General features: G+C 37.9%; 1 protein-coding gene across 2 annotated transcripts; it reads left to right on the forward strand.

The window, feature by feature from the left end:
• The first annotated feature begins 7,832 nt into the window (after positions 1-7,832).
• LOC112175907 (cytochrome P450 736A117) lies at positions 7,833-12,297 on the forward strand. 2 transcript variants are annotated; one of them, XM_024313647.2, is made up of 4 exons: positions 7,833-8,800; positions 9,165-10,069; positions 10,180-10,752; positions 11,108-12,297. In XM_024313647.2, the coding sequence occupies exons 1-2, from the start codon at positions 7,868-7,870 to the stop codon at positions 9,789-9,791; spliced, it is 1,560 nt and encodes a 519-aa protein (XP_024169415.1). In that variant the 5' UTR covers positions 7,833-7,867; the 3' UTR covers positions 9,792-10,069; positions 10,180-10,752; positions 11,108-12,297. The 2 variants fall into 2 exon arrangements, with proteins under 2 accessions (XP_024169415.1, XP_040366144.1); XM_040510210.1 differs by having other exon boundaries at positions 9,165-10,752.
• Positions 12,298-12,926: the final 629 nt, after the last annotated feature.

The raw sequence follows: 12,926 nt of genomic DNA on the forward strand, positions 1-12,926 counted from the left end.
TTTAATATAAATAAATTATATCCAAATAATTCTAATTTTCATGGAATTAAAATAATAATAATAACAATGAGGCATAACCATTAATATTCTAAAAACCATATATTTATAATAAAATCTACAAAGTTTAAACTTTAAACCAACAAAAGACAAGAATTAAAATTAGTCCGAAATCTCAAATGACTAGAAAATGGATACTAATACGAAAATATTTATTGTAATATCAAACTAATTTCGATAGAGTTGAACGAGCGACCACCATCTTCAAGCAATGTCTTTAATCCGTCTGCATATCAGAACATTCAAATGGCAATGTGGGGCGGTAAACATCATCATTTGGGGAAAAAATCACATTTGACGGCCTTTGAGAAATGTTTTGAGCAAATTGAGACATTGTTTGCTCCATATATTCTTGTGTATCCACCGATATTCCACAGTGTTTAAACAACTCTCCCATTTTCTGGATCGCCATGCCTACACACCTTACTTCAAACATTTCTTCCATTTTTTTTGTTTGTTCAACCATTTTCCTTTGTAATTCATCCATCAGACGTGCTTCCCTCTCTTGTGCCTCTTTGGTATGTGCTTCTAATCACTCTCGCAAGAGTTGCACTTCCTTTGAAACACCTCGCTCTTCCACATGAATTCCAGGAACTTCATCCCAAGTGACCCCAGCTCCAAGACCCCTTACTCGGTTTCCCTTCTTCTTACCAAGAACCTCAGCATACATCTCTTCACGGATTTCTGGAGCAGTGATGCAACATTCATGCTTAGTCTCTTTTGTTCAGCTTCTTCAAAATCCGTCTACAAAATGTAAATATTATATTATAAATTCAAGAATCGCACTAGTCTCGTATTTTTTAAATAAACATTAATATTTCGTATAGCGCTTACAATTGCTTTTGCACTTGCTGCATCAATTGGCTCTTGAGTTCCTGCCTTTCGGTGTGTTAATTTGAACAATTCTCATCTATCTGACTCTTTACCATGCAGAAGTTCTTGTGCAATTCAAAGGATGCTACATATTATATAAAGATAACACATCAAAATTTCTAGTCAATAAAATGGAAAATAACTAAAAGTATAGGCTAACTTACATATTCATGAGCCAAACTAGCATAGGTTCGTGTCCCTGTTGATTGATTCATTCTCTTTTGAGACCGGTTCCTCTTGTTGATGGTCACCATCCTCTGTGTGATCCATAAATGAAAATCATTAAGTAGGAATAAAGCAATTAAATAAGGTAAAAAGAAAAGCAATATTTTCATTACCTGATGCTTCTTCTTGTCTTTGTTTGCAACGAACACTTTCCATTAGTCCGCATCAACACGATCATCATCAGGTTTGCGAAACCTAAGGGGACTATTCTTGAATGGTTTATACCATTTCTTGCTCAACTCAGACTTCCAATGCGTCCAGCGTTCATTCAACTTGCTCCTGACCTTTTCCCTGATTTTACTTTCCAAACAGGCAACTCGTGGGTGTGTCAAGTCAAGAGTTTCCTACAAAAATTGTTAACAATAATTTCTCATGATGCTCAAATATCTTGACAATATAAGGAGAACTAAAACATAATAATGCACATGCAAGCAATGAAATGAGAAAATTTGAAACATTTTAATACCTTTACACGATTCCAAGACCTTTTATAGTTGTCACTTTTGTTGAACTTGCGAAAATCAGGTTCACTAATAGGAAATAGTGAACAATCTTTTGCTAAAATGCCCAAATATCTGGAAAATCTTGCTACCTTTTTCTGCGGACCCTTAGGAAGCCCAAAGCGGTTCCACAACAAATTTTTCTGGTCCCTCCAATGCCCAATTTTTTTGGTTTGTGCCTCTTTGTCTCTTGGTTATTGTAGGGGTCTCTGATAAACCATTGTCATTGCTGGGAGACATTGCTTGATGTTGAAGCATACCGCCGATATCTTGTGTCTCACTGTCGTCATACCCAATATTTTCGTCCTCATACCCAGTGTTTTCTTCGTGGTCACCTCCACTATTAACAAAGTAACTCATCTTGACATTTAATCTTGCATTAGAATAAATATCAAGGAATTAATGAATTGAAAAGACAAGAGAATAATTTGATTAAGAACACTATAATTCCTATTAAGAACAGAACCCCAAATCATCAAATTTGAGAGTGATGGGACGACGCAGTGAGAGTAATGGGGACACAAAACCTTGCTATTATGTCATATCAGGAACATAATCCAACCTTATTTAGGTTCTAATCCATTCAAAAAAAAAGAAAAAGAAAAAAAAAAGGGTACAGACCTTAACACATCTTATTATTTATTAAGGTTGAAGCTTGCAAGGCTATTGGGAGCATGCATGTAATGACTGTTATTTAAATACTAACTTTGCATTCCATATACCATGAAAATAGTAATATAGTTCAGTTGCAAGACGTTAAAGAATTGAACAAATCAGAATCGAACAATAAATTACTTCTAGCTAGAACAAAGCATATTGCTTTGGCACTAATTCATTCGAATTTAGATATTATCAGAGTACATAAACTACTAAACAATAAACCGAACAATTTGATATGCTGAAATGAAGCATGCTATTTAATCATAAGTTACTGACTTTTCCCTCTCAAACACGCAAATTAACTCCTTATACTGTACAACTTATTTGTATTAAAAGATGCTTTCAAAGCTCTGGCATGAAAAAATACCAAGGGTACAAAGATCAAAGCAAGGTTCATACCTGCTAAGTAGGTGATTTTGTCTTTCGATGCCAGGAAAGACAACAGAATAAATTGCTTAAGAACACTGTAACTCCTACCAAGATTTCCAAGTCTAAGAATGGAATTGAAAATCTCAGTACAAGAACAGAACCCCAAAAAATAGTCTCAAACAGAGAAAACTATCTCATACAAAACAAGCATGCACATGCATTTTCATGAAAACCTGTACACATCTACGAATATTTGATGAAAATCCATCTGAAACCCGAACTGATTCAAATATTTTGCATATTAATGCCTTCTCATCATTGGATAAGGTGTATTTCGCTGGAGGCAACCATGTTCGGCCACCACGTGGCTGAGGATGGAGTGAATGCTTAATACCTAGTAGTACCATGCCAAGGCGGACCTTTAAACTGTCTTTTTTTTTTTCCCCATCAATTCCTAATAAAGTCCCAATGACACTATCTGTAACATTTTTCTCAACATGCATGACATCTAAATTATGACGCAGTAATAAGTTCTTCCAATAAGGCAGCTGAAAGAAAACACTTTGCTTCCTGTACGGCCTTGTGTACTCTGTGTCATCATTATTTTGAACTCGTTTTCTTTTACGAGTGGACCCTTTTTCCTTTCCCTTTCCAAGTTGGAACGTCAATGTATTAGTTGCCTCCAAGCAATCTAACCCCGTCATTGGTTTGGGTGTCTACGATATTCAGTTGATTTATTGAAGTTACTGCGCCATGTACGAAAAATATGGTCATTTGGAAGCCACTTTCGATGCCCCATGTAGATTTCTTTCTTTCCCTGATGCAACCTCAAATAATCAGTCTCCTCACCACAAGTCAGGCAAGCTTTTGACCCCTTTGTGCTATATCTAGACAACATGGCATATGTAGGAAATCATTTATGGTCCATAATAATGCAGCCCTCATTTGAAAAACCTTTTTCTTATATGCGTCATATGTAGGAATTCCTTCTGTCCATAACTCTTTCAATTCTTCTACCAACTGTTGCAGGTACACATCTATGTCAACTCCAAGACTTTTAGGGCCTGGTATAAGCAGAGATAACATCATGTGCGGTTTTTTCGTGCATAACCAAGGAGGGAGATTGTAAACAGTAACTATAACAGGCCAGGTACTATGGGACAAGCTCATCATACAAAAATGGTTGAATCCATCACTGGTTAGACCTAAACGAACATTTCAACCCTCTGAGCCAAAATCATAGTCAATTTTGTCTAATTATGCCCAAGCAAGAGAATCAGCTGGATGACGGAGAACCCCATCTCGTGGTCTCTTTTCGGAATGCCAAACCATAAATTATGAGGAGTGGCGAGACATGTACAGCCTTTGAAGTCTTGGGCCTAATGGAAAGTAACGCAGAATCTTAGCAGCTTTCTTCTTACTGGATGTTGCATCAGTAGATGTGTCCTTTTTGTACCGACTAGTTCCACATACATGACAAACTGTGTCTGAAGCATGATCTTTTCGATATAACATACAATCATTAGGACATGCATCTATCTTTTGGTATGTCAACCCGAGATCTTTAATAAATTTTTTTGTCAAATAAAAGGTAGCAGGAAGAGTTTCCCCCGGAGGCAAATAGGCTTTTAACAATTCAAGCAACTTTGTGAACGACACATCACTCCAACTATGCAATGCTTTTAACTGATACAACTTTATCAGGAAATCAAACATCTTCTTCCCTGCACCCGGGTATAATTTAGTATCAACATCATCTATAAGTCGGTAGAATCTTTCTACATCTGGGCAAGGGCCATGGGGCATGGATGGACCTTCAGTCTGTCCTGATGCTTCCCAATTATCTTCTCCTTCATACACGCTAAATATATTATGCAACATATCTTGCACATCAAAATTTGGCTGAGATGATGTTGGTCCTGATGGATTAAAATCTGGTTGAGGTTCTGAAGATCCTGGCAAATTATGATCAACTGCAACTGGTACACGTTCACCGTGCTCGGTCCAAGGATTGTTCACATATTTCAGATCCATGCCATCCATAAAAAGATGCTCTTCAATAACTGCAGGAGATTTGTAATAGGTATTATGACATTTACTACACGGACACTTGATTTGACTCTTAAAAGAAGCATGTTGTAAGGCATGATTGATGAATGCACGCAACCCAATATTGTATTCCTCATTGTTTTTATCTGAAAATATCCATTCCTTGTCCATACTGTTCAACAAAAAAAAATTAAGTGTCAGGGGATATATATATATATATATATATATAGTAAAAACTTGAAGAAAATCAGTACTAGAAAAAATACCTGCTGATGGGAGTTCTTCTTTTCGACTCAATTGTATTCTGAATAGTCATGAAAATACTGCTTTTTATTTGCTTAAATATTATATAGTTCTGCAAATAGAAGAATGATAAAAGAACTCCTCAACACATTAGATATTGAAATCCTTTTCATACGTAAATACAAATTATATTGGATACTGTTTTATGTGTTAATCAACATCCACTACGGTTTCCCGTGGTTAATAAGAATTAAACACCTTCTTTTGTTTGTTTTTTATATGGAACATATATAAATGTGAATTTATTGTCTTACATATATCTACGGCTAATGAACTATGAATACGGATACTAGTGTGCAAAATATGGTAGTGCATTAAGTACCTATATATATGCGTAGTTAATTTCCAAGTATGTGTATTAAATTAATAATAGGAAAAGCTCTAATAAAATTTTAAATAGAAAAAAGTCAAAAATATTATTGTTGGCGTATTTCCAATACTGCTGCAAACAAGGAATATTGATTAACTTGTAAATAATTAATTATTAATAGGAAAAGCTCTAATAAATAGAAAAAATGTCAAAAAATAATATATTTTGGCGTATTTCAAATACTGTTGCAAACAAGAGATGATTAATTTGTAAATTTGAATAAATTAAATGTAAAAGAGTGGTTTTCTAACACTTCACACCCTTAACCGTGTGTATATAAGATGTTTATCTGAATATTAAATAATAATACATTAATTTAGCCCTTTATTTAGCAATGAATACGGATGTTTGTGTTTATCCAAAATTGTATTTTTTATAAAGCATTTTGTCGATTATGTTTTTTTATTTTGTCACAGTTAGCAGTACTCATAAAACAAATAATACCACAAATACAAAAGGGTGTCATTTGTTATATCAAATGACACGACTAATAAAGTGTATCCAAAAGGGGGTGGCTAGTAGCCATATTTCTAGTAGTGACTTTACCGCCACAGGAAAGTGGTCAGTTAGCATGCAAATCAGTCCGAAGAATGGTGCAGTCGCCTCCAATAAGCTTGGGATTCTCTCACTCACCACTCACCACTCACCACATGCATCGCCTCCAGTTCATCCTTTCCCCTTCCACCACCATGCAAATGGTGCTTATAAGCTGATGATGTGTAAAATTAAAAGTCTAAATTAATGGAAGCCAATAACAGCAATTAAAATACCCACTCAAAGATTGATTCTCCCTAGCTTTGTACTTGATCAATTAATAGTTTTGATTTCTTCAATTCTAAGTTTGATTTTGCAATAGAAATTAGGGGAACATAGAGAGAGAAATGATGGTATCAGTTTGACTAGACCCAAAACGTTGTAAACCTAGTCTTCCTCCCCGTTGTTTTCTCACTCTATTTCTTAGAGAGAGTAAGAGGGAGCAAGTGTGGTGAACTTCTTATTTTTTTTACCTTATTACTGTCCTCTGTCTTTACCACGTGGACATGTCCACATTATCCCTCCGTTATAACGGCCGTTTGGGTTGTAAGTTGAGGCCGTTGTATTCTAGACTACCTCTCCACACATTCGTTTGTGGTCGGACTAACATGTTGTACTGTCTTCTTTTTTTTGTATTACTCATATATTATATTATAGCTAGAGGATTCCATAAATAAACAAATAAAAGAAGATAGGTTTCAATAATTAAACAACACTGTTGCAAAAACAGTAAAAAATTAAATAATCAACACTACATGATCAACAGATATATATTTGTACGTATGGTGTAAGATTTAGGAAATTGAATCAGAGACCCACAAAAGATATAATCATATGAAACGACTTTCGCAAAAGTTGTGGGTTATCATACTCTACATTATATTAACAAGGAGAATATGGTGGTGCTTCTGGCCAAATCATTAACAAGGAGAAGTCCCAAGTTTTCATTGGGAAGCATACGCATAGTCGTCGACATTCTATCTCAAATTTCTTGGGTATTCCATTAGGTACCGCTCCATTCATGTACTTGGGTGCTCCAATCTTTCATGGAAAGCCTTGAGTTGCACATGTTGAAGATGACAGACTGAATAAGTTGGAGATGTCCGGCCATTGACAAAAAAAAAAAAATACTCTACATTATATTGTCGATGAGAAACACAGATCTTTGGGTTTTGTAGGCTTCATTTTCACCAAAAAAACAAAGCATATATATTCCATGTGTATTTTTTTTTGCAATAAGCATTCCTTTACCAACGCCATATTCCACGTCATTTCTGATACAGACAATTTGCACATATTTCTTGTTTCATATATTAATGAACAATCTTTATGTCACCGTCACTACAATTTTATTTCATTTTTTTTAGAATAAAAAGTTCATTTCATTTTATTGTTAAATAAAAATGAAAATTTTAAAAGGAGACCAGTAAATAAAACAAAAAAAAAAATAGTTTCTTTTGAGCAAGATAATAATAGTTTTTACTTAAATTTTAACCTGCTAGCAATCGAAATATCGACCCAAAACGAAAAATGGTAAGGCCTCAGTTTCCAGCACAATACAAAAGCTTGGTACTTGTAACGCATCTTGTGATGCTTCTATTAACAGAAAAAAATTGGATTAGCCCAAAAATAAAAGTTTTAAAATCTGTAAGGGGGGGCCTGATCCAACAACCGACACAGGCCTGAGTGTTGTACTGCCAAAATAAGAAGGCTGATTACTGACATCACATGCTTTCCAGATTAATTTGGATCAGTAATTATTGATGTGCTAGGGTCATTCATCATTGATCATGGCGTATACAGCGTAGTAGAAAACGACAACACATTTTCTCAATCAATTTTCCCATATATTTCGCAAACCACACAGGCACATACGCATAGACAATCTATTAGGAGAAGGAGATAGTTAGGACGCTAGCTGCAAATAATGGCGGAGCTCATCAACAATGAAACTCTTTCACTTGTACTCGTCGCCGTTTTCCTCATCCTCTTGTACAAGTGGTCTTCTTCCACTTCCAGTAGTACCAAAAACTCACCACCTTCTCCACCAAAACTCCCCATCATCGGAAACCTTCACCAACTAGGCGCTCGAGGAACTCCACCCCATCGCGCACTTCAAGCCTTATCTCGAGTACATGGTCCTCTCATGCTCCTCCATTTCGGAAGCGTCCCCGTCCTCGTTGTCTCGTCGGCCGAGGCTGCCCGGGAGATCATGAAAACTCATGACCTCGCATTCGCCAGCAGACCTAAGTCCACCGCCTTCGAGAAGCTTCTCTACAACTACAAAGACGTGGCAACTGCGCCATACGGTGATTACTGGAGGCAGGTGAAGAGCATATGCGTGCTGAATCTCTTGAGCGCCAAGAAGGTTCGGTCCTTTCGCGGCGTGAGAGAAGAGGAGACCAGATCCATGATCAACAAGATAAAGGAAACGTCACAACGGGGAGGAGTTGTGAACGTGAGGAAGATGCTTATGACGCTTACGAACGACGTCGTCTCGAGGGCAGCTCTAGGGAGGAAGTACCACGATGATGGGGAATTTAAGGAGCTCTCCACCGAATTTACGGAGTTGGCGGGAAGTCTTCATGTTGGAGACTTAATTCCATGGCTTGGTTGGTTGAGCCGTCTTGGTGGTTTGGACGCTAAACTAGTCAGTTTGGCTAAACGGTACGATGAATTTTTGGATACGGTGCTTCAAGAGCATATTGATAAAACTTCAGACACTAGCAGCAGAAATGATCAAGGCCTTGATGATCAGAACGAGGATAACAAGGATTTTGTGGATGTTTTACTTGAAATTCAGCGGCAAAACTTGCTCAATTTTCCTCTTGACAGAGTTAGCATAAAGGGTGTCGTCTTGGTAACTCTCTCTCTCTCTCTCTCTCTGACGCACACTTTAAACTAACAAGATGCATGTCCTGAGATTTTAAACCTAGATCAACTAGTAGACTTGGTTACTTTTCTCTAGGCATGAACTTTTTCTTCCTGTTTTGAGACGCGTATCCCATAGACTATTAAAGTCGTCATTTGAATGTCACACTATGTAATTTCCTTTGTAATGATGTTTATGACCAAAGATTAATGATAATATTGTATTCAAAAAAAAAAAAAAAAAGAAGAAGAAAAGGTTAATACCCATAAAAAAGTAATGTTAAACAACTGCAAAAGTCATATATATGTAATAATTGGTCATGCATAGCTCTGCTAATAATGACAATGTGCAGGATATGTTCCTTGCTGGGACTGATACCACATCTACACTTCTAGAGTGGGCAATGGCAGAGATTTTGAAGCACCCAAGGGTCATGAGCAAATTGCAGAAAGAAGTTAGGGGTGTAATAAAAGGAGAAGAAGAAATATTAACTGAGGATGATTTGGTTGATATGCACTACTTGAAGGCAGTGATTAAGGAGGCTCTTCGCTTACATCCTCCATTTACCCTACTATTGCCAAAGATGTCGACTCAAGATGTGAAAATAAACGGTTATGACATTAAGGCTAACACACAAGTCTTGGTGAATGCCTGGCAGATCGGGAGAGATCCCGAATCATTCAATGACAAATTAGAAGAGTTTGAGCCGGAGAGGTTCTTGGAGGATAATAGTGGTCTAAGTTATAAAGGGACTGACTTCCAGTTTATTCCATTCGGAGCTGGCAGGAGGATCTGTCCCGGGATCCAGTTTGCTACGACTGTCAATGAGATTGCTCTAGCAAATTTGCTGCACAAGTTTGATTGGACATTTTCCGGTGGAGTAAGAAATGAGGATTTAGACATGACTGAATCATCTGGCTTAACAATTCATAAGAAATACCCTCTTAAAGCCGTGGCTATTCCATATTCATCAGCTTAACCACTAGTTATTGTAAGAGTGCCTAGCTAGCTATAGCTTGTTCTCTCTGTTGTAGTATATATGAAACATGTTGTATTGTTCATAGTATAAAATGTCTATGTCATGTATAAGATAGGTATTCTAGGTATAGTGACTTGTGAGTCAAGCTTTATGCCAATGGGGAACAAGTGTGGCAATCATCATCATCACAACCACAATGTGGAGCTGCAAATGGAGATGCCACAAATTGAGGCTACAAATGAAGATGCCATCAAGTTGTATCATTATTTACTTCAAATGTATCCCTATAAATACCTCATTTGAATGAAATGAAAGATACACTTGAATCTCTGTTCTCTCTCTCTCTCTCTCTCAGTTAAATTTTGCTTGTCCTTAAACACGTTATCAGCACGAGCTCCTAGCCCTTGCTAGCCATACCGTGCGCTGCCCCTGCGCTCGTTCCTGTGCAGATCAGTCCGTTTGCACACCCCGAAACATCTTGATCGGGACCTCAGATCAAAATCCTTCCTTCATCAAAGTTGTTCGTCTCTGTCTTTTCTATTGGACCTCCAAATTTCAGCCTTATTGGAGTGTTTTTGAGACCTGTACATCATTTGAAGTGGGAGTTGTTCAGCATGCTGGTTCCTGTGCAGATCAGCCTGCTTGCACGCCCCGAAACATCTTGATAGTGATCTCAGATCAAAATCCTTCCTTCATAAAAGTTGTTCATCTCTGTCTCTTCTATCTGACCTCCAAATTTCAGCCTCATCGGAGTTGTTTTGGGACCTGAACTATTCCGTCAAAAAGCAAGCAGCACCTCCTGCCGAGTCCCTGCGCAGCAGCTGCCGAGACCCTGCACAGCAGCTGCCGAGAAGCTGCCGAGCCACCTGCCATTCCGGCAACTTTTCGGACACTTTTCCGGCGCTTTTTCCGGCGACTTTTGGGCAACTTTTTCGGTCATTTCCGACAACACTATTTCAAGGTATTCTTTACTAAAAGTTCCCACTTTTGAGTTTTTATTTATTTTTCTCCTCCTTTTTCTTTTTGGGAACTTACAATTAAAAAGCGGAATTATAGAAATTCACGCTAAACGAACTAAGAGCGTTCGTAGTCAATGAACTAAGAGCGTTCGTAGTCAATGAACTAAGAGTGTTCATAATATTCGGACTAAGAGCGTCCGCAAGCATCGATTTATGACCCTATTAAATATCATTGTTTCGGTCTAATCCAAATATTCTTGGAAATTGATTTCTTGGTAGCATAGCTCGGAAATCTTATTATTTCGTGGAAGTTTTAAACTCTGAAACTAATACATCTTTTTCTTCTTATATTTCAAGGATGTCGAATGAACCTAGACTCGATTTTCAAATCCTTGACTCAACTGGTTCGGATTACCATAGTTGGAAAACCGACGTTGAGAACCATCTCACATCAAAAGGGATATTGCCCATAATCCAGGCACCAAACGCGGGCCTTGTGTTCCAACGAACACCCATAAAACATGCACAAGCAATTATCTTGATGCGACGCCATATGGACAAAGCACTCAGATTGGAGTATATGTCCATCAAAGATGCAAGGGACCTATGGGTAGCGCTAGAAGGGCGCTTTGATAATATCCAAGACTCCCTCCTCCCTGACTTGAAGGTTCAATGGAACAATTTACGCTTCTCCGACTTCAAGTCTGTTGCTGAATACAATTCAGAAGCTCTTCGGCTAAGTGCCATGCTGAAGTTCTGTGAAAAACCTCTCACAGAAGAAGAGCTAATTGAGAAGACTCTCTCCACCTTCCCCGTCGCAGCAATTATACTATCAAAGCAATATCGCACCGAATATAATGCTGGACGACTTACGAAGTTCAATGAGCTTATCAATATTTTGTCGGTAGATGAGAAGCACGACAATATCCTTGTAAAAAATTATAATTCAAGGCCCGTAGGAACCAAAAGCGTTCGTGAGGCGAATTATAATGCACCCAAGAAAGGGCGCAAGGAGCGGTACCCTACTAATAAGGGGCATGTATACCCTAACAAGGGACATGACGGACGCATGGGTCCATACAACCGCCCCAATAAAGAAGGAAACCGCAACTTTGGAGCGGGCACACGTGGTGGCAAATCCACACGTGGGAGAGGAGAATATAACAACACCATGGGCCGTAACACTATGGGCCGTGGAGGTCGCATAATACACCGTGGTAGTAGCAGCAACAACCCGCCTAGGGAATATCCACAACGTGCACCTCAAATAAAGAAAGTCAACCACAATGACGTGTGTCATAGGTGTGGATCAATCGAGCATTGGTTTAAGCAATGCCAAGCAAGTACACAACTAGCTGCACGCTACAAGGCGTACAGAGAAATGAGGGAGCAAGAAGCTCACCTTGCTGAAGAAGATGATGGTGAAGATGTAATTCTCACCATAAAAGACTTCAAAGCTGAAAATGAAGAGCACGAGGATGCCGCAGACTTTGATTAAAATAGTCTTTTCTATTTTCCAATAAAACGGCAAATGTGCCTTAGTCAAATAACAATTGTATTGACTCTTTCTTATGTGGCGTACTCAATAAAGTATGATGTCTAGGCAAGTAATTGAGATCATGGTACTTAAGCGAGCCTCGCTCCACCAACATCTCTATACTTACCTGGTCATATTTTATTGAAATTACCAAACGGATTGAGCAATTACAATTTGTATAAAGTTTGATTTTATATTGGAATAAACTTTGGAAACTTTGATGTAATCATTGACTATTTTCCCTATTAATAAAGTATCACATTATCAATGTCATTGACATGTGTTAATATTCCGAACTTTATTTTTTCAGTATGTCTCCGGGAAAATTGGAATGCCTTCTAGATAGTGGCACCACACATACTATATTACGACATAGGCAATTATTCTTATGGATGACGCCTAGTCAATCTTCAGTGACCACGATGGCAGGACCATCTCAATTGATTCATGGTCGTGGACCAGCTCAATTTCTATTGCCAAATGGCACAAATATTAATGTCGCCGAAGCTTTATATGCTCCAAGGGCTGGAAGAACCCTATTAAGTTTTAAAGATATAAGAGCCAATGATCTTCATGTGAAAACACATTGTGAGAATGGACAAGAGTTCCTTTACATCACCTCTAATAACTACGGAAATA

The sequence above is a fragment of the Rosa chinensis genome, chromosome 7 (assembly GCF_002994745.2).
Source record: "Rosa chinensis cultivar Old Blush chromosome 7, RchiOBHm-V2, whole genome shotgun sequence".
NCBI lineage: Eukaryota > Viridiplantae > Streptophyta > Magnoliopsida > Rosales > Rosaceae > Rosa > Rosa chinensis.

Coding starts and splice junctions, on each gene's coding strand:
- LOC112175907 (XM_040510210.1), top strand. CDS start 7,868: ATGGCGGAGCTCATCAACAATGAAACTCTTTCACTTGTACTCGTCGCC. Junction 8,801..9,164: donor GCATAAAGGGTGTCGTCTTG/GTAACTCTCTCT, acceptor GACAATGTGCAG/GATATGTTCCTTGCTGGGAC.